Raw genomic sequence first — 22,498 nt, forward strand, 5'->3', positions numbered from 1 at the left:
AAGTGGTAGGTATTTTTTTCGCATGACAAATTTTTCATCGTTCTTCCTCTCTCTCCTCAATATAAAAATACAAAATCATTGCATTCATGAATCCAAACCTGAGAAAAACAGGACGAGAAAGACTCTTAAGGAGGAGGGAGGGGATAGAATTTTGAGGCCCCCCTTCGGCACATCTGTCAGGGGCTCTCAACTGACCCAGTCGGCCACCACTCGCAATTTGCATGATTGTTTTAAAGTGACCATTTTTTTCAATCACTTGTTCTTTTCGAACTTGGAAAAATGGTGGTTTTTTTCAAACATTATATAATTGCAATTTTTTTCTTTATAGAATATGACACGATTGTTGTTGGAGACTCTCAGGCAAAGTATTTAGAATTCAACTCAGGGATAAAATTAGACGCAGAATCGGGCAGAAAGGTAGAAGATATTGGAAAAGCATTTTGCGAAAGTTTGAAAGCTTACAAAAATATCGTTTTTCATCTGGGAACAAACGATATTCCGAAGAAAAATGCGGATACTGTGTTGCAGAGATTTACTGTACTGTCCTCAGTAGTTCGAGATCACAATCCGGAAGCGTTTATATTTTTTTCCAGCATCTTGCCCAGGTGCGAAAGCCAATACCACCCTTCGCGTCATTATTGGAAAAAAAATAATGAAACTGCTACAAAAGTAAACGAACGTTTAGAACGATGTTGTAAAGGGTACGTATGACACACTGAAATAATAAAACTGTAGATACGCACGATATGTATAAATTCAAGATTTTTATACGAATTTTTCGTAGTAATTCCAACTACTCGTATATTTTTTGAAATCCGGATTAAAATACCTATTCAATATTTCAAACATTTCCCATAAAAGAGGAATCGTAACTCGCACAATTTTAGAGTAGACAAAACTAGATCGAAAGAGCGTGCAAAAATATATCGTCAATCTCAATTATTTCAGGTGTGAAAGTGCATTTTTTGATTTTTGGTGAATTTTTGAAAATCAAATTTGGCTTAAAAATATGAAAAAAATCAACGTTTTAACAAATTCACTAGAAACCTAGAACTTGGAATATAGTTAGGTACCCTATTTTCAATATGTGACGCGGCATACGAAAAGGTTACCCCGACCAAAAAATGGATTTTTTTTCATTTGCTATTTTTATGTAAAATTGACAGTAGAACACTTTAAACGCATTTTTATCGAAAACTATTTTTTTGATTTTTTTGCTTGGGGTAACCTTTTCGTATGCCGCGTCACATATGCCAAATCTAGTGGAAACAATTTCGAACTGTTTTGAAGAGTTCTACTGAGTCCAACGAGATTTTTGAAGCATGAAGTTTCCGCAAAATTTCACTAATAAAATAAAATTGGAAAGTCGAATTTAAATTTCGCATCTTTATTTCAATGCTTAGTCGACTGAAGGTGGTTTCAAGTAGTTTTGGAGCCTTAAGCGACTTTTTGAAAATACATGGAGACTCCGCCTGATTTTTGAAATTTGAAATTTCTATTCAATATTACTAAACGGAGTAGGGAAGCGAAAATTTACTCAGCACTTTAATTTTAACACATCTGCGCTTGTAGTGACGCACTGCATCACCACCAAAGTAATTGTAATTTTTTCAAAGTCTGTGTACACCTAGTTCGGAATCATATTTTTGTCTAGCGATTTTATAATAATTGAAAATTTTAAAAATTCACCTTTCCTCTGTCATTTGACGTGAAAGCTGAAATTCAGTTTACACCTTATTTCTGACATCTCGAGTCCATTACTTATCAATCATTTTGAAGCCTCCAGCAATTTTTTTAGAAATTCCAGTTTTCCATGAAATGCTACGAGTATAAAATCTTTCTCAATCAACTTTAGCAAGCATCTTCTGATTGGTGCTTGTTATTAACGCGCTTGACCAATCACACGTCAAAATAATGGTTCTGAACTAGAACACACCAATTCTATCTGGAAAAAATGACATGTACCGACTTACGTATTCCATCAAGCGGGTCACTAATAAGTACGAATCTCGGCATACTTACGCACCTAAGGTCTTAATTTGAACAGATTTCATGGTCTTTTTTTGGAAAACTGAAATTTCTAAAAAGTTGCTGGAGGGTACAAAACGACTTGAAACCACCTGCAGTCGACAGTATGTATGAGAATATACTGATTAAATTTCGTCTTTTCAACTTCATTTAGTTACATTTTTTCAAGAGCGCAGATCGATTCATGTTTCTCAAATAATGAGATCCTGAAAATTTCAGCTCAAAATTTAGCTTCAACTAGTGCCCCGAGGCCCCAGTTTTTCTTATGGGAATTATAATCGAAAACACAGTAAACGTTTTTTTTTTCTTTATCAGCATTTAATTATAATTTGAAAGAACCGTGTTTTACTTCAAAATCCCAAAATATATGAGTGTTTGTGTAACTTGCTTGCTTCATTAAAATGAGTTTTCGACCCGGAAGAGTTATTAGGGGGGCTGGGATATCCCAAATTAATGCCAAAATGGGGGCAAAAATAAATTATGAATGAATTTTGGTCTTGCCTTTTCTGATCATTAAAGTGGATCAACATCCCTCTAGGGTGAACATCGCAAAGTAATTGTGACTCTGTGAGCCCTATGAGGGGTTCGTTCAGTTTTCAAAAAAAATGCTGTAAACTCGGATTTAACATCTTTGCGAGCGTTATGAATTTAGGCACGTATTATCAGAAGATTTTAGTGTCGGTTCAAATCCAAAATTTCTCCGGTGATTATTTTTGAAGAAATGAAGAAGTCAAAATACGCCGGAGGCCTCTGATTAGTTTGAAACCATCAACAATTGACTGTGGACGTCAAAAACAGGGTGCAAACCAAATGTAAGCTTTTTTTGTTCAATGTTCACACGTTCGCTAACGACGATTTTTGCTTCTTTATTTTTCAAAAACAATGAAAATTTTAAATTCAAAAATTTTTGATAATAGATTCCTACCTAAATTGATCTTAAGAGTCTCAAAGATGTAAAATCCGAGTTTACATAAATGTATTAGTACTTAGGAGCTGAATTTAATTTTCACTCTATACTCAAGTACCTACTTACAGGATTTCTTTGAAAACTGGAGAAACCCAAAATCCGTTGGAGGCTTCAGTTGGCTCGAAAGGTGGAAAATAGGGTATAAACCAAATTTCAGCTGCCCAAATTAATTTGTTAAAATTTGATTTTTTTCTAATTTTGGACCAAATTTGAATTTTTAAAAATTTGCCAAAAATCGTAAAATGAATTTCGGCGCTGAAATTTTGGTTGGTAGTATGTTTTGGGGTCCTCTTTCAATTCTCTTTTGTTCAGTTGAAAAACATTTGTGCCGGTTAAGATACCTACTTCCATTGTCAGAGTTTTTTTGTCATGTTGAAATTCTCAAGAAACAATTCGCATTCTCTTCGAGTTGCATTAATTTTGTGTGAAATTGGAGGAGGACCTCCAGTACAAAACTGGCTGAGCTAATATGGAATCATCTGGGGAACACATTATGAAAATTTTCCCAGACAGCCACGTTGTATGTTACCTTTTCTGATCCCTAATTTTTTTTTCAACATTTTTCTGAATGCCAGAGTTATAGGTATGAGTTGAAAAAAAGTCATATTTGATGAATATTTCTCGTCTACTTTTACTGCATGTTTTGCGATTTTTGGATGAAGTCTGGTCTAAACTCCATAACCAACATTTTAGCCACCCAAATTAATTTTTTGATTTTTGGTGAATTAGGTACACTAGGCTACTTTTTGACTTTTTTTTGTTTGGGTTGGAAATGAGCTTACTCGATAGTTTATACCCTAAAACAAAAAACGGGGTTGATTTTTTAAATTTTAGTTGGTTTTGTGGTCAGCAGAGACTGTCAAAGTTGCGAAAATGGCAGTTTTTGTCCTACTTTACGAGACTTTTTTTGAAAAATGTGTGCCTATTTTTATTTAGTAAAATTATGGAAAATAGTACTGAAATTTGATATCACCTCTCTGGGGTCAAATTTCATTCCTAGCCATTCTGGAGCCTCTGATGCAATTTTTTTTCTCCGTAATTTTAAAATTTCCTCAGAATACTGTGGTCTAAACTTCAGGATCTGATGTATTTTTATTGATATTGATGCACTTAAATACGTAAATCTATGTAGAATTAACCTGTTTTCCTCGATTAAGTCATTTACCTCGTCATACCTAACTTTGAATTTTTAAATTTTTTTTAGGAAGAAAAATGTATTTTTCATTGACCACCACCAGTTCAGGGATGAGAACATACAAAAATCACTTCTTTCAAATGATGGCTTACACCTATCTCCACTGGGAGTACCCATCCTACAAGGAAATATTGAAACAGCCATTAAAATTGGTAATAGTAATAAGAGTAAAAATAATTCTAAAATAGTTTCTAATGAGAGTTCTTCCAAAGAGAGAGCTACCAATACGAAGAATTATTCTCCATTGGTTTCGAATGAGAAATGTCAAGAGCCAACATCTCATAAAACTGTTACTGCTCATAAAAATAAATCAATTTATCCGAGAAAATGTGAAAATGTCAGTTGTGGTCTGATTTTAAAAAATAAAGAATCGTTCTATTATCATAAAAAACACTGCAAGCATCGCTCAGACCATAAAAATACGTCTCACATTCTTCCTAAAGTACCTAATTTCGAAGCTCCTCAAAATTTACAAGAGCAAGTATCTCGTAAAACTGCAACAGTACTTCATAAAAATGCAATTTATCCACGAAAATGTAAAAATTTTGGCTGTAATCAAATTTCGAAGAATAAACAATTATTTTATTACCACAAGAAGCACTGCATGCATACTAAAAAATCTGAAAAGCAAGCATCTCTTAAAAATGCAACTGGGCATAATATGAGTAGGAAGTCAATTTATCCGCGAGAATGTAAAAGTTGTCATAAATTTTTAAAAAACAAAAGTACATACTTTAAACATTTAAAATTGAAAAATTGCAGTAAAGTTGATCGTAATGATACTTGCAGTTATGATCAAGAGAAATTGACATCAATTTTTAATGAACATAACTATGCATATCGTGAAAAGAACAAATATTTCTCTCATACTTGTGTAAAGTGCAATATGACCTATATGAATAAAAAATCATATCTTAGGCATAGGAGATCTTGTCATATTTACTCAAAAAAACATAAAATCAAATGTGCTGACTTAAAATGTACCTCAAAATTTTATCGTTTCTCAGATATGATTCTGCATTTGAGTAGGTACCATTTGCGTACTATAAAAACTCAAACTTTTAATTTCAACTCCCCAGAAGAATTTCAAATTTGGAAAGATGAAAATCAGTTGGACAATTATATGTATTCTATAAATGCAGGCTCGAAAAAGTGTAAATCAGTATCATATTGTAACCAACATGACGATACAAAAAGTAAAAATCATCATTAGATAAATTCATTTATAAAGAAAACATGAAAAGTACATGAAACAAATAGACATTATATAAATTTCGCGAATTCGCGTACATAAAAAAATTATAAGAAAAAGTACATTGACAAACCAACGAATTGAAAAGGAATGGAAAAAAAAGACAAACTTTTAGCGAGTACATAAACAAAAATCAAAAAACCGAGCGCGGCCAAATATTATTGAGAAAATTCGCGAATGCCTCGAAAAATTGGAAAATTTATCGGATAAGTTTGGAATCACAATTTTGGCCGTTGCATATGCCCCCTGGCTAATTCAAATTTCTCAAAGCAAGCTTGGAGAAAATTGAATTGACCATAGATGAAAATAACAAAATTGTGAAATAATAATAAACAATCAAAAATTACCTAAATTAATTTTATCGCGTTGTAAATTAAACAAAACAATAAATTAAAAAAAAAAAACAAAAAATATATAGGACAATAATTAAGTATGAGGAAAAAGAGACAAAAATTGGGAGACATCATGGAAAAATAAAAAAATAGGAGAAGAGAGTGACACCAACGTGAGACTTGCGTAGGTGGAAAACAACAAGCCTGCACCATGGTCTGTCACCTTCTCTGGAATGTAAGGCTTGGACAAAAGTCCCTCACCCCATTCCAGAGAGTAGGAAAGGAAAACAAAGGAAAACAAAAAGATAAGTAGGAAAAAATAGGAAGAAAAACTGGAAAGTTGGAAAATTGGATCACAAAGATGTGCATAGAAATGCCACTAAATCAGAAAAAATTTATCATTTTCATTTCGAGAATAAAAATTAATTGATCAGAAAAATCAATATCTTCGAGCAGTTTGAGCGAATAAATTTACAGAGGAAAGCGAACCATAAAGATCTAAAAAACGTTTTTTCCTTTTGCGTTTCAGGGAAATCAAAATAAATTTCAAAATCAATTGATCATCGAACATTTTATTATATCCACAAAAATTATGATCCTGCAAAGGTTTTACAAAAGATACAGACTTGCCCCCTGCATGAGAAAATGCAGTAAAATAAGAGAGATAGGTTTTATCAAAAATCATTTTTAAATAACGTTTTGTTATACTGATGATTATAAATTTTGTATCAAAATTATTGACAAGTTTGAAAAAAGGATTTATAAGTTTGATTTCAACTTCAAGATCTTCAGACACGTTGGATTTGTGAGAGTTCTCACTTATAGTTACATCTAAAACTAGTTTATCATGAACTTTTGGAATTTGTGATCCTAAATTTATCAAGTTTGAAGTTTGTGGTCTAGTAACACTATTTGAAGACGACTCAAACATGATTGGCTCAAAAAATATTTCATTTTCTAGTTTTAACAAATCAAACTCAGAAAAACTTGAACTGAAAACATAGTTTTCTGAATCACAACAAACTTGAGATAAAATTGGGGGTTCAGATACCTCAACTATGTTAATATTTTCAATCTCCGAAAAATTCTCAACTGAATGAGCCTTTTCAGATATTTTGATCTCACGAGTTTCAAACTTTGGTGAAAAATCAGGACAAAAATTATTTGAGTTTTCTGCTTTGGGAAAATCATCAATGATTTTAAATTCCATTTTCAAAGAATTATGAGTGAAATCACATGCGTGATTTTTGTCTGAGTTCAAAATTTCAAGTTGGAAATTATTTGTATTTTCATTCACAAGTTCCAAAGATTTGCTCGAAACTTTTGCCTCACAAAAATCATCCATAAAAGACATATCGATAATTACGTGATCTGGTTTTTTGTGAAAATTAGAAAATCTCGTACCTACATGGCTTAAATCAAGATAATTTCCATAAGTTTGTTCGTAAACTTGAGAAACAGGTACAATTTTTGGTTCAATAAAATCATTAATTTCCTTATTTTCAGAAAGACATCTTTTTGTATCACTGAAATTGAGATAATTTCCATAACTCTGTTCATAAATTTGAATTGAGCTTGTAGAATCATAATTATTGGTTGCATTATTCGAAGACAAATTAACATTACCTTTAAATGTTTCTATAAAATTTGACACAGGTATTTGAGGTAATTGATGAGGAAAAGGCTGACAAAAACCTTTTTCATTGTTTTGGGCTAACAAACCAGAGTAATAAAACCTTTTCAAGAAATTTAACTGATTTGCATTTTGGATATTGTTACCTTCTGATAAATCTAGATGATTATGAAGTCTTATCAGAGTTTTAGTTAATGTAAGGAGACAATTGAACAATTTTGGATTATTTGAAAATTCCTCCATTTCTTACCTTGATCAATCAATTTTTAAAAAAAAAATAGCATAAGATAGGTAATTAATTACAAAATATTGTGGGTTTTAAATATGCGAAAATAAATTGGTGATTTATCGAATAAATCATCACGAATACATAAAAATTACAAAAACGCATTTTTTTTTCAAAACATAAATACCATGTATACTTGAATACCAAATGAAAACAATGATGTGATGACCTGAGTGGTGATGAGCTGAACGAAATAAACGAAAACAGCGAAGTATTATTACCAATCAATTGACACAAGTTGCTGGCAGTTCAGGTTGAGAAAAAACGACATCGATAATTGCAGAAAATTGAACGAATTTGGCAAATTATGCAGACTCATTTGACAGAAATCGGAGGTAGTGACGTAATATCAAGGTCGACGCATTCGGCATATTCAAACTCCGCGGAGAAAACGTACCTAGTTGTAGATAGTAGTCGTAGATACGTACAGACGATACAGATGTTTATATTTTGGTATAAAATTTCAACCAAATCACTTCTTGGATCAAACATTTTTTTTAAACAGTTAAAAACAAAATAATATGTAAAACGAAATTACAAACCGTTTCGTTTCTATCCCGGACGGGCCCCCATTTATGTAACCAACATGACGATATGAAAAGTAAAAATCGTCATTAAACAAAATCATTTATAAAGAAAACATGAAAAGTACATGAAACAAATAGATATTATATGAATTTCGCGAATTCGCGTACATAAAAAAATTATTAGAAAAAGTACATTGACAAACCAGACGAATTGAAAAGGAATGGAAAAAAAAGACAAACTTTTAGCGAGTACATAAACAAAAATCAAAAAACCGAGCGCGGCCAAATATTATTGAGAAAATTCGCGAATGCCTCGAAAAATTGGAAAATTTATCGGATAAGTTTGGAATCACAATTTTGGCCGTTGCAATATTTCTATTATGTGTGCCAGTATGACCGTGCTCGTTCTTACAAAACCCGATTTTTGCGCCCAAAATTGAAAAAAATTCCAAAAAAGTACTGTCCGAGCAGATTATTGGTGAAAATAAATGAAAGTGGCCACCATAAAGTGAAATATATAATGGAGCACTCACATCGTTTGGATTTTTCTGATGTAAAAAATCATAGATTTCCAAAAACAATCACCAAAGACATAAAAAAGGCTTTATCTTTGGGTATTTCATCTGATAAAATATTAAAGCACTACCAAGAAGGTCAGGGTATTGCAGAGGCATATGAAGGCAAAGAAAAACATACTCATTTCCTATCTCAACGTAGAATTAGAGATTTAAATTATGAGGTAAATAAATCGACATTATTGCATCCTAAAGACGAAAAATCTGTACTTTTGTGGGTTAAAAATAATAAGGAACACATTTTAGTATACAAACCCCAAGGACTGTCAACTGAAATTGGCAATAATTTGTTGGATAAATTGTCCAATAGTAATGAATTGTTTGCATTGGGCATCCAAAGAAAGCGTCAGTTAGATAGATTCAAAGAAGGAGCATCTCGTATGGTTTATGTTGATGACACTTTTGATACAAATAGGTATGGATTTTATTTATACAACTTCATTGTGGCTGATGAATATGGGAAGGGTTATCCTGTAGCACATTTCCTTACAAATTTTAAGGACCAAAAAACATTGACGGCCTTATTTTCTAATTTTGAAGCGGAGTTGGTGCCTTTTGTAAAATCTGTAATGACAGATGATGATCGTGCTCTTTCAAACTCATTATTAGAAATTTTCAACCAAGCAAAGCACTACTTGTGTAAGTGGCATATTGTTAGAGCATGGGAAAACAATTTAAAGACCAAAATCAAAGATTCTGAACTGAGAAATGAAATTTCTGATTTTCTTAATGAAATTTTAAATGTTAGAAATATCACAGATTTCCGAGAATTAGAAACTGCATTCATTTACAAGTATAAAAAAAACGAAGAGTCTGCTGAATTTGTGAATTACTATGAAACAAATTACAAAGACAGATCAGAAGAATGGGCTCTCTGTTTTCGTAAAAAGTGGTATTATACATCTGATACAAACATGTATGTTGAATCATATCATAATCGTTTGAAAACATTCACTTTTAAAAGACGTCCAAATCAAAGACTTGATATACTTTTAGAAAAGCTTTTGGGAATTGAAATAACACTATTTCTTGAACGTGAAGGCAAAATTAGAATGAAAGAGCCCAATATCTATGAGATCGGACATTTGATGCAGAAAAAACATGAACTTGGCATGAAAATTAAAGACGAAGATGTAAAAAAAATTGGTACAAGTTGGGAAATTCAATCACAAACGGAGAAGTCTATTACTTACACAATTGTGCAATATCGTGCTCACTGCCTGAATCGTGATCATTGTTTCGCACAATGCTCAGAACAGCCTTGTAATCACCTTTGTGCTCATATGTTTTCTTGTAGTTGCCCAGACCCTTTCCCCCTCTGCAAACATATCCATAAAGTGCATTTTCTCTGTTTAAGTCCTCATAAAAGTTTGGCAAAATTTTCTTCAGAATCTAATACAGATGCAAAATCGTCTCAAAGCAGTGTTAAATTATTCAGTCCAATTTCTAAAGGAAACAAGGCAGTTTCTTTATATGATCGCATTAAGCAACATTACACAAGTATGGCTGATTTATTCCAAGATGACCAAAATGTTGACATGAATGACTCCTGTCTAAAACTACTTTATCAAAATATGAAACAAGCGAGCGAAATTTATTCTTCAATCAAATCGCCGCTTAACATTAGTGCTAGTGTGTCTTTACCTGTAAAACATATTTCACCAAACACCAAAATTACACCTCAAGCGCAGCTATATAGGACCAATAAGCGTCGAAAAACGAAACGTGATACTTCGTCAAGAAAAAAAATCAACTTTTCTTTACAGAACAGTCACCCTTCTCCATATGCTTCATTCACAGTTCCCCTGGAGGATGGGGTAACCCTACGCGATCTTCAAAAAACAGAAATTACAATAGGACAATATGAAAAATCTATAACAGAAAAAAATGATAGATATCCAATTTCTACATTATATTTCAAGTCTTTAGATTATTATATCCCTGCAAAGGATTTCCAACTTATTCACAAATTTGTGCCAACTTTCACTAGAGGTTGGCTGTATGATTTTGTAATTGATGCGTATTTGTACATATTAACTACTAATAATGAGGAACTGTTTGCAATAGAAACAATGGCAGTCCAAATGATTAATCGCGAACCCACTTCTTTGGAAAATGTTAGATTTTTGATGCTTGGTACTGAGGACAATTTAAAATTTTTAGGAGCACAGACCTTCTTTATTCCTCTCAATCTCAATCAAGCCCGCAACCACTGGTTTTTAATGGTCATTGAAATGAAAAATAAAAAAGTTTACATATACGATTCCAACCACCAAAGCACATTTGCACAACATCCACACCAAAATTCCTTAATAAAATTTGCATGTACTATCGTAAATTTTCATGGAAGTTGTGTGGATGCAGGTTGGAAAATAATAATCCCAAAGCATGCGATGCAACAAGATGCTCATAGTTGTGGGGTATTTGTATGTTGGTTCGTAAAACAAATAATAGAAAATGAGTCTGTGGAAGGACCATTTGATGCACATAATTTCCGAAAAGAAATTTATGAAACTTTAACAGCAGATCCTATCCCATTGGATGAATGAAAGGCGAGTAGGATCTGTGATTTTTAAAAATTTTGGCTTTCTTTTTAGGGCACAGCGAGACATTGAGGGATTTGATTTAAAAAATAAGTTCATATTCGTACTCAGCGACCTCAAAAACATACCATTCAATACATCACTCGATTTTTTTCTTGGTTTTTCAAAATTTTGGCCTTCTTTTAGGGTACAGCGGGAAATTAAGGGGTTGGATTCAAAAAATAAGTTAATTTTCATATTCAGCGACATCGAAAATGTACTATTCAATGTATCGCACGTCCATGATTTGTTTTTCAAATACATGATTCAGTTTTGTGTTAGGTACTTGGAAAATCAAGCATTCCCCCCATCCCTGCGGAGGGTTGAAGACCAATCAACGATGGTTTGAATTTTTCCTTCTGAATGTAGTATGGAAGTTTCAAAAAACGAATTTTTTGGTTTAGAAAAGAGATAGAAATTGACCCAAGCAAAGCGAGGGCCACAGCTTTTAAAAATTTGATTTGGATAGATAAAAAACGTTTTTTAAAAATTTGTTCGCTTTTTTAGCTCAAAATTTTAGATTTTGAATGATGGGTTTTTAAAATTTTCTAGTTTGAAAATAAAATGCAAACAGGCCCTAGCGGAGTGAGAGTAAAGAATACCTACCTAATAGATTTTTATAAAAGTTTGATCTCAATTTGGAAAAACATAGAGTCCAAACGAAAGAGGGCAAAAAATGTCAAAACTTTGTATTTTGACAGGTAATAAACAATGTTTTTTATGATAAATTTCTTTTTTTGACAACACAACTTTAGAATTTGAATGTGAGTTGAAAATTTCGATTTTGAAATGAAATAAAATCAAACTGGCCTGAGGGAAGCGAGGCAAAAAATTGTGAAAATTCATGTTTAGAGATAGTAAGAAAAAATAGTACATTTTTAAAATTTAAACAGACTCCGGAGGCTCCGAACAACTAGCGATTGTCAGCTTACATCATAGGTCAGTCCGCCTTTGATTAGAGAAAAAGTTTACCTATTGACATTGATTTATTTCAATTTTTTGATTTTTCCCACTTGAAGGCGTCGGTTGAAGTGAACTAACATTGTTCCAGGAACGGAGGGAGATATTTTTAGGGAGGCGCGAGGGTGGTTAGGTAGATTTTGTCCAAGACAAGATATTGTCAAAAAAATCACAGCTTCATTTTTTGATTTTTTATACATTTTTCCAACATTGGCCATGGGATGGGAGCACGAAAAAATTAAATTTTAAAGCATTGATTTTATACGTAAAAAATCAATGTTTTAAAAGTACGCGTCTCTCTGCGGGGATTACACCATCCTCGATCGTGGATAGGTTCTAGCGCGTAACGCCGTAACGGTCATTCGTATTTGCGAAATAAATTAACGCCGAAGCTACTTTAAAATATAGGTATGTACATACCTACTTATGAGTTATGTTCGTAGCTGTACAGGTAACGACTTAAAATAATGTCTTATAATAGTAAGGAACAGGAGAAAGGAGGAAGGACAGTGTAGGCGATAGAAGAAGATAGAGAGGGACAAGGAGAAAAAAAGCAGGACAGTGAAAAAACTGGTTCAAGGAGAGGAGAGAAGGAAAGATGACAGGAGGTTGCAGAGATCATTATAGATCCCCGCGCCGCATGCCGCATCTTTAACGCCTGTAATATTTGTAGATAAATACCTATTACCTATCTATGTACCTATATTTATGATTGTTTCCATGTAACTGGCTCACAATTGTATGAAATGTACATATTATGTATTATATGTACATAAGTATACGAGTTTTGGTTTTCTAAATAAACTAATGACAGCGTAAAATTTTTGTTTGTGTTTTAATATTCCATAGTTATGTTTTAGAAAAATTCTGATAGCTGAACTGTTTTTGAATAGGTCAAGGTCTTCTTATAGCTTAATTTTTAATTTGAATCTCCCCAAAACATTGTATCTCACGCCTTTACATGGTATTTGAAAATTCATCATTATGCTGGGATTTGTATAGATTACCTATTCACTGTCAATGTCAACGCATCTATGTTGTATTCAAATTCCACCCCTATGCAACGAGAATCTGGCACGTCGTGTTCTTTTTTCTAATCAAATTCAAGTTCATTACAATTGTCCAACAAACAGCCTTTTGTCACAAGATACTTACCTACACATTATTTATAAGCGAAACTCCTTTCATTGAAAAAATTTGCTATTTGCTATTTTGAATTTTGAAGTTCTCCGACGAAGTTCAAATTAAAAGACATGTGAATACCTAGAATAATGCTTCAAATACAATGTTTTTATAACAATCATTCACCCGGGGGGGGGGGGATACGTAAATGTGAAAAACATCTGGTTAACAATTTTTATTATGCACGCAAAATCACATAGGTAGGTGGTTTATACTTTATAGTCTATCAAGTTGAAGTTACAATAAATCAGGGATGGAAGAGCCGGGAGCGAGCCGGAGCCTGAGTCTGAAAGAGCCGGATTTTTTGAGGAGCTAGAGCCAGAGCCAAGAGCCAAATAAATGAAAGTGCAGAAAAACATCAAGAGCTCTCTTGCAAAAGAGCTCCTTATTTTACTCAAGAGAGCCATCATCATAAGGAGTCTTTAACCTGGAAAGAGCCAGAGCCGAGTGGGAGCCCACAAAATTTTTCAGGCTCTTTGGCTCCTTAAAAGTAGAGAAAAAAGTAAAAAAATGCGCACAATTTTATTAAAAATTTCTACTTTCAACTCACATTTGTGATGAAAATGAAGAATTTCTAAGTTTGTTTCCTCATTCAGAAATGAAATGAAAATAACTGCAGTGTATTTTAATTTTTTTCATCGTTTTTCTTTTTCTTTTTCACGAATTTTGAACTCTAATTTAAAGAGCCAAGAGCCAGAGCTGGAGCTGGAGTGGGAGCCGAGAAATTGGAAAAGGGAGCCGAGAGTCAAAGAGCGGAGTCGGAAAGAATTGAGGAGCGAGCAAGGAGCCAAAGAGCTCATGTAAAGAAAAAGAGCCAAGAGCCAAGAGCGAGCCAGAGCTGAAACTTGCGGGGAGCTGAGCCAGAGCCAAGAGCGGGAGCCCTGAATTCAAGGCTCTTCCATCCCTGCAATAAATAAATAAATAAAATTAATGAAGTAGAATACCTACCACTTTACGCCTTTATTAAGAATCGGTAGGCAACTCATAAGTACAGAGAGTGAGAAGTTATGCGTCCGAGCAGCCTACTGGTGTACCGGCACTACTCGTAGAGTGGATGAAAAAGTAATAGGGCAAAAAAAGGTTTGGTTGAAAAAGTAATAAAAGAGAAAAAGGTATCAGGGTTGGGTACATGTAAATAAAAACAGGTATAGCATAACAATGGTAGGAGATACAAGGTACAACTAACGCAACCATACGCGAGAAACGCCAACAATACACCATTCTTTTTACTTGAAACGAAAGAACGATATTTGTCCATGCGTTCGGTATCACTAATTTTTACTTAGTAGACTATCACCTCGACATTCTTGATTCTCCGACGCGCATTTTCATACTGTCTATTTTTAGCGTGATAGTTGGCACCATTGCAATCGATGTGGTATGGTTACGGTTACAGTTACGGCTTTCTACAAGAAATTATTTTATTTTTATTTCGGTATCTTGTATTCTTTTAGGGTATGGTATTGGTATTGTATAGTATTGTATGGTACCGAATAAAAATTGTGTTTTTAGGTTAGGCCAACAACATTTTTCCAGAGCTGGCGCGACTCCAAAATTTTAAATTTTAAGCGTCCGCGACTCTAAAAAGCGACTCTCTAAATGAAGGAGTCTGAGAGGAGTCGGACTCTTTTAGCTGCGACTCGTTTCGCGACTCTTGCGACTCTTTTCGTGGTTCGATAAATTTATTTAGTTTATCTGTAACATTCCCATAGTGCTAGAGTGACTTTTTCAATTTTTGGTGAATTTTCAAAAATCAAATTTTGACCAAAGTGTGGCCAGTGTGGGAAAAAAATCAAAATGTTACCAAATGAACCTAGAAAGCTGAAATCTGGGATATACCCTATTTTTGACCTGCCAAATCGATTGAAAATTGTTTCAAACCGTTTTGAGCAGTTCTGGAGCCTCCGGCAGATTTTTAAAACTCGAAATTCCCACAACATTTCATGAAATGGAGTTGGAAAGCCGAAATTCATTCTGCAAACTAATTTCAATTCTCTACGAAGTCGACTGCTGGTAAATTTGAAGTCGTTTTGGAGTCTCCAGCGACTTTTTGAAAATTACTGGAGCCTCCAGTAGATTTTTGAAACTCGAAATTTCCTCAAATTTTCGTCAAATGGAGATGAAAAGCTAAAATTAACTCTGCACTTCAATTTTAACACCCTCTGAAGACGATTTCCGCTGGGTTCAACTTCCAAGTCATTCTTGTGCCTGCAGCGATTTTTTGAAAATCACTGGAGCCTCCACCAGATTTTTGAAACTTAAAATTTTCACAACATTTCATCAAATGGGGTTAGCAAGCTGAAATTTACTCTGCAAACTAATTTCAAAAGTGGTTTTGATTTTTGATGCTTCCAGCTACTTCTTGGAAATTTGAATTTTTCCAAAAATGCCCTGAAACCTTTCAAAAAGTCACTGGAGGCTCCAGAATGACTTGAACCCACCTGAAGTCGTCTTCAGAGGGTGATTAATTAGCTTTCCATCTCAATTTGATGAAATTTTGAGGAAATTTCGAGTTTCAAAAATCTACTGGAGGCTCCAGTAATTTTCAAAAAATCCCTGGAGACTCCAAAACGACTTCAAATTTACCTGCAGTTGACTTCCTAATGAATTGAAATTAGTTTGCAGAATGAATTTCGGCTTTCCAACTCCATTTCATGAAATATTGTGGGAATTTCGAGTTTTAAAAATCGATTTGGCAGGTCAAAAATAGGGTATACGTATACCCCAAATTGCAGCTTTCTAGGTTAATTTGGTAACATTTTAATTTTTCCCACACTTTTGGTCAAAATTTGATTTTTGAAAATTCACCAAAAATCGAAAAAGTCGCTTTAGCACTTGAAATTTAGACAGGTGATGAATTTTTGCCTGCTCTTTCGATTCACCTTTGTATAGTTTAAAAAATTTCGTGCAAGTCCTATATGTTAGAACGCAAAATCTGCGATTTCGGCTGACCTGTCAATCAAAATGGCGGCCATTTTGTAATTAGGGCTACTTTTTCTTGAGGACAAGGGCTACAAATGTTCCTTACTTTAGGACTAATCGTTGTCCCGGAGGATCGGCAGGGGGGTGCAAAATAAATGTGCAATTGATCCTCATGCGCCCCCTCCCCCCGACTAAAATCTCACATATCACAGTAATAATTTTTGTGATTATTTTGGGAGTCGCAAAAAAACTAAAAAGAGTCAGACTCCTTGAAATTGCGACTCCTTCAATTAAAGAGTTTCAAAAGAGTCTGACTCTGAGTCGCCACGTTGCGACTCCCCGCGACTCTTCCACGCGACTCAGAGTCGCCCCAGCTCTGCAATAAACAGATGGGGTGGTTAGGGTGTGTAGGTTGCAGATCGGTGCGCCGGAGGTCGGGAGATCGAATCCAGCGCGAGGCAGAATGCAAAATTTTTTTGTCGACTTTTTTGTCAATTTTTTTGTCAATTTTTTTTTAATATTACCTGAATAATTTTTTTGCAATCAAAAATCAAAAATCAAAATTGTTTCAAAATTTCTAGTATTAGAATCGCAAATTGCAAATCAATAGTTATTTTTGGTGAATAATAGTAATTTTTTTTCAAAAAAAAACGTAGAATTTTTGGCAAATTGCCGGTAATTTCTGATCATTTTTTTTTTGGTAAATTAATATTAATTTTTGTAATACCTCGTAATTTTTGGTAAGAAAACATACAACTTGGTAAATTACTGGGAACTTTTGATAATTTTTTAAAAATAAATTACCAGTAGTTTTTGGTAATTTTTTTGGTGAATTAGGTACTAGTAATTTTTGGTAAATAAAATTTGTAATTGGTAAATTATTTGTTATTTTTGGTGAATTACTGGTAATTTTTGGTAAAAAACGTATAACTTTAGCTTAGAAAATTACGGGTAACTTTTGATAATTTTCTTGATATAAATTACTGGTATGTTTTGGTAAAGTACCAGTAGTTATTGGTAAATTACCGATAGTTTTTGGTGAATTACCAATAAGTTTTGGTAAATTACAAAAAGTAAATTACCGGTAATTTTCGGTAAATTACAAAAGGTAAATTACCGGTAATTTTTGGTAAATTACAAAAGGTAAATTACCGGTAATTTTTGGTAAATTATTAAAAGTAAATTACCAGTAATTTTTGGTAATGGTAAATTACCAGTAATTTTTGGTAAATTGATGGTGATTTAGGGAAAAGTTGGTTGATCTTGCATGCTGCGCAAGATTTTTTTCCAATACTTTATTCCTCCTTATAAAAACAAGCTGCTTAAAAAATACATTTCTGTAAAAATAAAGAGCTGCTTGTTATAAATACACATCCGTTGATTTACCTAAAAAAAAAAAGGGAGCTGCTTCTTAAATCCATATCCATAAGACCCTATACTAGAAAACAAGTGACATGTTAAATTCCCTGTACATTCCTATACTTAAAAACCAGTGACCACTAAAGTTCTCCTTTGGAATTCAATTCATAAAAAGTGAAGCGCTCTTTTACTGTAAAATTCCACAATCTTACAATGCAACCTTTTCCTAATAAATACTGAGCTTTGAGTAAGCTAAATCATCAGTTCAACTTCAGCTCTGTTTGCTTACTTTGCTGACTTACTTACTTGTACCTAATGGGTAAGTAATAAAAACAATATTGTAAAAAGCGAATGTTTGGAGTTCACAATTTCCAACACAAATCCGGTCTTCTGACCTTCTGTCATCACACTACCCACCTATTATCTATATTTTTTGATTTTAGTAACATGTCACCCCTCACTGAAAGTCAGACAAATCATGAAATTTGATACTTTTATTTATTTATTCTATTTCATTTTAAGAGCCAATTACAGCAACTTAGGCTAGGGGCTCTATGTTATGACAAACTTAAGATTAAGGTAACATACACATTTTGAAATAAGGCGCAATCAATACAGCGAGATGGGCTGCCCACCTAGGTTCTAATTGTTCTATCTAATTTTGTGGAGTGTACAAATTTAATGACATTGTCTGCAGAACGGAGGACCTGACATTGGTTGGAATTTAGGAGGAGTCTGAAGCGTTCGTTTTGGTAAGAGGGAAAGTCTATAAGTAGATTTGAACTTGGGATTAGAGACCACAAAGATTGAAACACTTCATGCATTAGCGTTTTGGAAATTGGAATGGAGCTTTAGGTCAGATAGAGGGATCCAAGTGTTGGCAAGTGGGAGATGGAGGTGAGCTTGTTTAGCTATTCTATCTGCAACTCATTAGTCATTACCATGAATCTGGGTGTGTGAAGGTATCCAGCATAGTATGGATGTGCTGTTTTGGAAAAGTTGGAGGAGTTCAATAATTTCAAGTGATAGGTATAGGATGTGAATACTTTGACCTATACTTTTTTATTGATAAAACAGCTGATAGTGAGTCAGTGAAAACTATAACTTTATTTGAAGAAAAATCAAGGGAATATGTCATTGCAGATTTAATTATTGCATTTATTATTCAGCAGTGAGAATGGTGCAAAGGGATAGGAGAGCAATGGGATTAGAGATATTGCCATGAATGATAACACATCCAGTCAATTATTTAGTTTTTGAGCCACCTGTATTTTATGTGATTGTATTCTTAATACTTGTCAAGACAGAGAAGAAAATGGCTTTCGAGTATGGTGGAGTTGGTGTGACTTTTATTAAATTCTGTCAAAGATAGGTCAACGATAGGGTTAAAACTTCAAAGATTGCCAAGGTGGGGTGAAGAAAAGATTGGAATTTTACAGATAGTGAATGCAGAGGAAGTATGTATTTCAACTTGTAAGTTTTGAAAAGTCTAAAAAAATATTTTCCTAGTTATTTAGGGTGATTGCGATGGGGTGGAAGGGGGACAAAAATTAACCAAAAAATAACGCATGAACTTTAGAAAAATTGAGAAAAAAACTGGAATTTCCACAAAGTCAGTTTGAAAACTTGGCTAATAATTCGTCCAGAAGATGAAAAAAACTCAAAAAAACGTGTCGACCATCAAGTTTAGACATCCTGTAGGTAACTCACTCTGATTTGAAATTTGAATGTGATAACTTCATTAAGTTGATAGAATTTGAAAAAATTAAACGACAGGTATGTAAGTTGAAGCACAAGTCGGGTATCAATTAGCAAGGAATTTACACGCCAATCTCTAAGAGTAAACTGACTATTAAAAAACAGTAAAATTTGAAGTCAAGTTTTTTCAAATTGAAAAAAAAATAGAAAACAAACGTAAAACTGTGAATCTGTATACATTTAAATAGGTACATACCTAGTCAGTTATTGAAATTGAAGTACATTTAGATGATATGTGACTGACTAAGGTGATCTTCTTGCGGTATTTGTTGCCGCAATGGGCACACTCAAAACGAGGTCCCTCCACATGGAAACGTTCGTGCACATTCTTATTCCCTAGCTGACTGAATTGTTTGTTGCATATGCGGCATTTGAAGGGTTTCTCTTGACTATGTGTCCATTGGTGCCGAGTGAGAAGGTATTTTAGAGTAAAACGTTTGCCACAGGTGTGGCAAGAAAACGGTTTCACGCCGGAATGTAATCTCAGGTGTCTAATAAGAGACCCTTTAGAGGATAACACTTTTCCGCAATCAGCGCACTCAAAACAGGCTCCTTTCCCATGCACGCGTTCGTGCGCCAATTTATGATGATTGCGCTTGAATCGTGCGTCACAAATGCCGCATTTGAAGGGTTTCTCTTCACTATGCGTCCGTTGGTGTCGAGTAAGATTTATTTTTTGAGTGAAACGTTTGGTACACCTTTGGCAGGAAAATGGTTTCACACCGGAATGTATTCTCAGGTGTGCAATGAGATGATGCTTATGGGAAATCTTTTTTCCGCATTCAGCGCACTCATGCAACGGCCAAAATTGTGATTCCAAACTTATCCGATAAATTTTCCAATTTTTCGAGGCATTCGCGAATTTTCTCAATAATATTTGGCCGCGCTCGGTTTTTTGATTTTTGTTTATGTACTCGCTAAAAGTTTGTCTTTTTTTTCCATTCTTTTTCAATTCGTTGGTTCGTCAATGTACTTTTTCTTATAATTTTTTTATGTACGAGAATTCGCAAAATTTATATAATATCTATTTGTTTCATGTACTTTTCATGTTTTCTTTATAAATGAATTTATCTAATGACGATTTCTACTTTTTGTATCGTCATGTCTGTTACATAAATGGGGGCCCGTCCGGGATAGAAACGAAACGGTTTGTAATTTCGTTTTACATATTATTTTGTTTTTAACTGTTTAAAAAAAATGTTTGTTCCAAGAAGTGATTTGGTTGAAATTTTATACCAAAATATAAACATCTGTATCGTCTGTACGTATCTACGACTACTATCTACAACTACGTTTTCTCCGCGGAGTTTGAATATGCCGAATGCGTCGACCTTGATATTACGTCACTACCTCCGATTTCTGTCTAATGAGTCTGCATAATTTGCCAAATTCGTTCAATTTTCTGCAATTATCGATGTCGTTTTTTCTCAACCTGAACTGCCAGCAACTTGTGTCAATTGATTGGTAATAATACTTCGCTGTTTTCGTTTATTTCGTTCAGCTCATCACCACTCAGGTCATCACATCATTGTTTTCATTTGGTATTCAAGTATACATGGTATTTATGTTTTGAAAAAAAAATACGTTTTTGTAATTTTTATGTATTCGTGATGATTTATTCGATAAATCACCAATTTATTTTCGCATATTTAAAACCCACAATATTTTGTAATTAATTACCTATCTTATGCTATTTTTTTTAAAAAATTGATTGATCAAGGTAAGAAATGGAGGAATTTTCAAATAATCCAAAATTGTTCAATTGTCTCCTTACATTAACTAAAACTCTGATAAGACTTCATAATCATCTAGATTTATCAGAAGGTAACAATATCCAAAATGCAAATCAGTTAAATTTCTTGAAAAGGTTTTATTACTCTGGTTTGTTAGCCCAAAACAATGAAAAAGGTTTTTGTCAGCCTTTTCCTCATCAATTACCTCAAATACCTGTGTCAAATTTTATAGAAACATTTAAAGGTAATGTTAATTTGTCTTCGAATAATGCAACCGATAATTATGATTCTACAAGCTCAATTCAAATTTATGAACAGAGTTATGGAAATTATCTCAATTTCAGTGATACAAAAAGATGTCTTTCCGAAAATAAGGAAATTAATGATTTTATTGAACCAAAAATTGTACCTGTTTCTCAAGTTTACGAACAAACTTATGGAAATTATCTTGATTTAAGCCATGTAGGTACGAGATTTTCTAATTTTCACAAAAAACCAGATCACGTAATTATCGATATGTCTTTTATGGATGATTTTTGTGAGGCAAAAGTTTCGAGCAAATCTTTGGAACTTGTGAATGAAAATACAAATAATTTCCAACTTGAAATTTTGAACTTAGACAAAAATCACGCATGTGATTTCACTCATAATTCTTTGAAAATGGAATTTAAAATCATTGATGATTTTCCCAAAACAGAAAACTCAAATAATTTTTGTCCTGATTTTTCACCAAAGTTTGAAACTCGTGAGATCAAAATATCTGAAAAGGCTCATTCAGTTGAGAATTTTTCGGAGATTGAAAATATTAACATAGTTGAGGTATCTGAACCCCCAATTTTATCTCAAGTTTGTTGTGATTCAGAAAACTATGTTTTCAGTTCAAGTTTTTCTGAGTTTGATTTGTTAAAACTAGAAAATGAAATATTTTTTGAGCCAATCATGTTTGAGTCGTCTTCAAATAGTGTTACTAGACCACAAACTTCAAACTTGATAAATTTAGGATCACAAATTCCAAAAGTTCATGATAAACTAGTTTTAGATGTAACTATAAGTGAGAACTCTCACAAATCCAACGTGTCTGAAGATCTTGAAGTTGAAATCAAACTTATAAATCCTTTTTTCAAACTTGTCAATAATTTTGATACAAAATTTATAATCATCAGTATAACAAAACGTTATTTAAAAATGATTTTTGATAAAACCTATC

The 22,498-nt window shown here is 33.4% G+C and overlaps 1 protein-coding gene across 1 annotated transcript; it reads left to right on the forward strand.

Moving 5' to 3' along the window:
• The first annotated feature begins 9,447 nt into the window (after positions 1-9,447).
• On the forward strand, positions 9,448-11,491 carry LOC135847625 (uncharacterized). Its single transcript, XM_065367255.1, has one exon. The coding sequence runs from the start codon at positions 9,710-9,712 to the stop codon at positions 11,342-11,344; it is 1,635 nt and encodes a 544-aa protein (XP_065223327.1). The 5' UTR covers positions 9,448-9,709; the 3' UTR covers positions 11,345-11,491.
• Positions 11,492-22,498: the final 11,007 nt, after the last annotated feature.

The sequence above is a fragment of the Planococcus citri genome, chromosome 5, assembly GCF_950023065.1.
Source record: "Planococcus citri chromosome 5, ihPlaCitr1.1, whole genome shotgun sequence".
NCBI classification, from domain to species: domain Eukaryota; kingdom Metazoa; phylum Arthropoda; class Insecta; order Hemiptera; family Pseudococcidae; genus Planococcus; species Planococcus citri.

Bases quoted from the DNA above. Each gene is read 5' to 3' on its own strand.
- LOC135847625 (XM_065367255.1), top strand. From the start codon at position 9,710: ATGTATGTTGAATCATATCATAATCGTTTGAAAACATTCACTTTTAAA.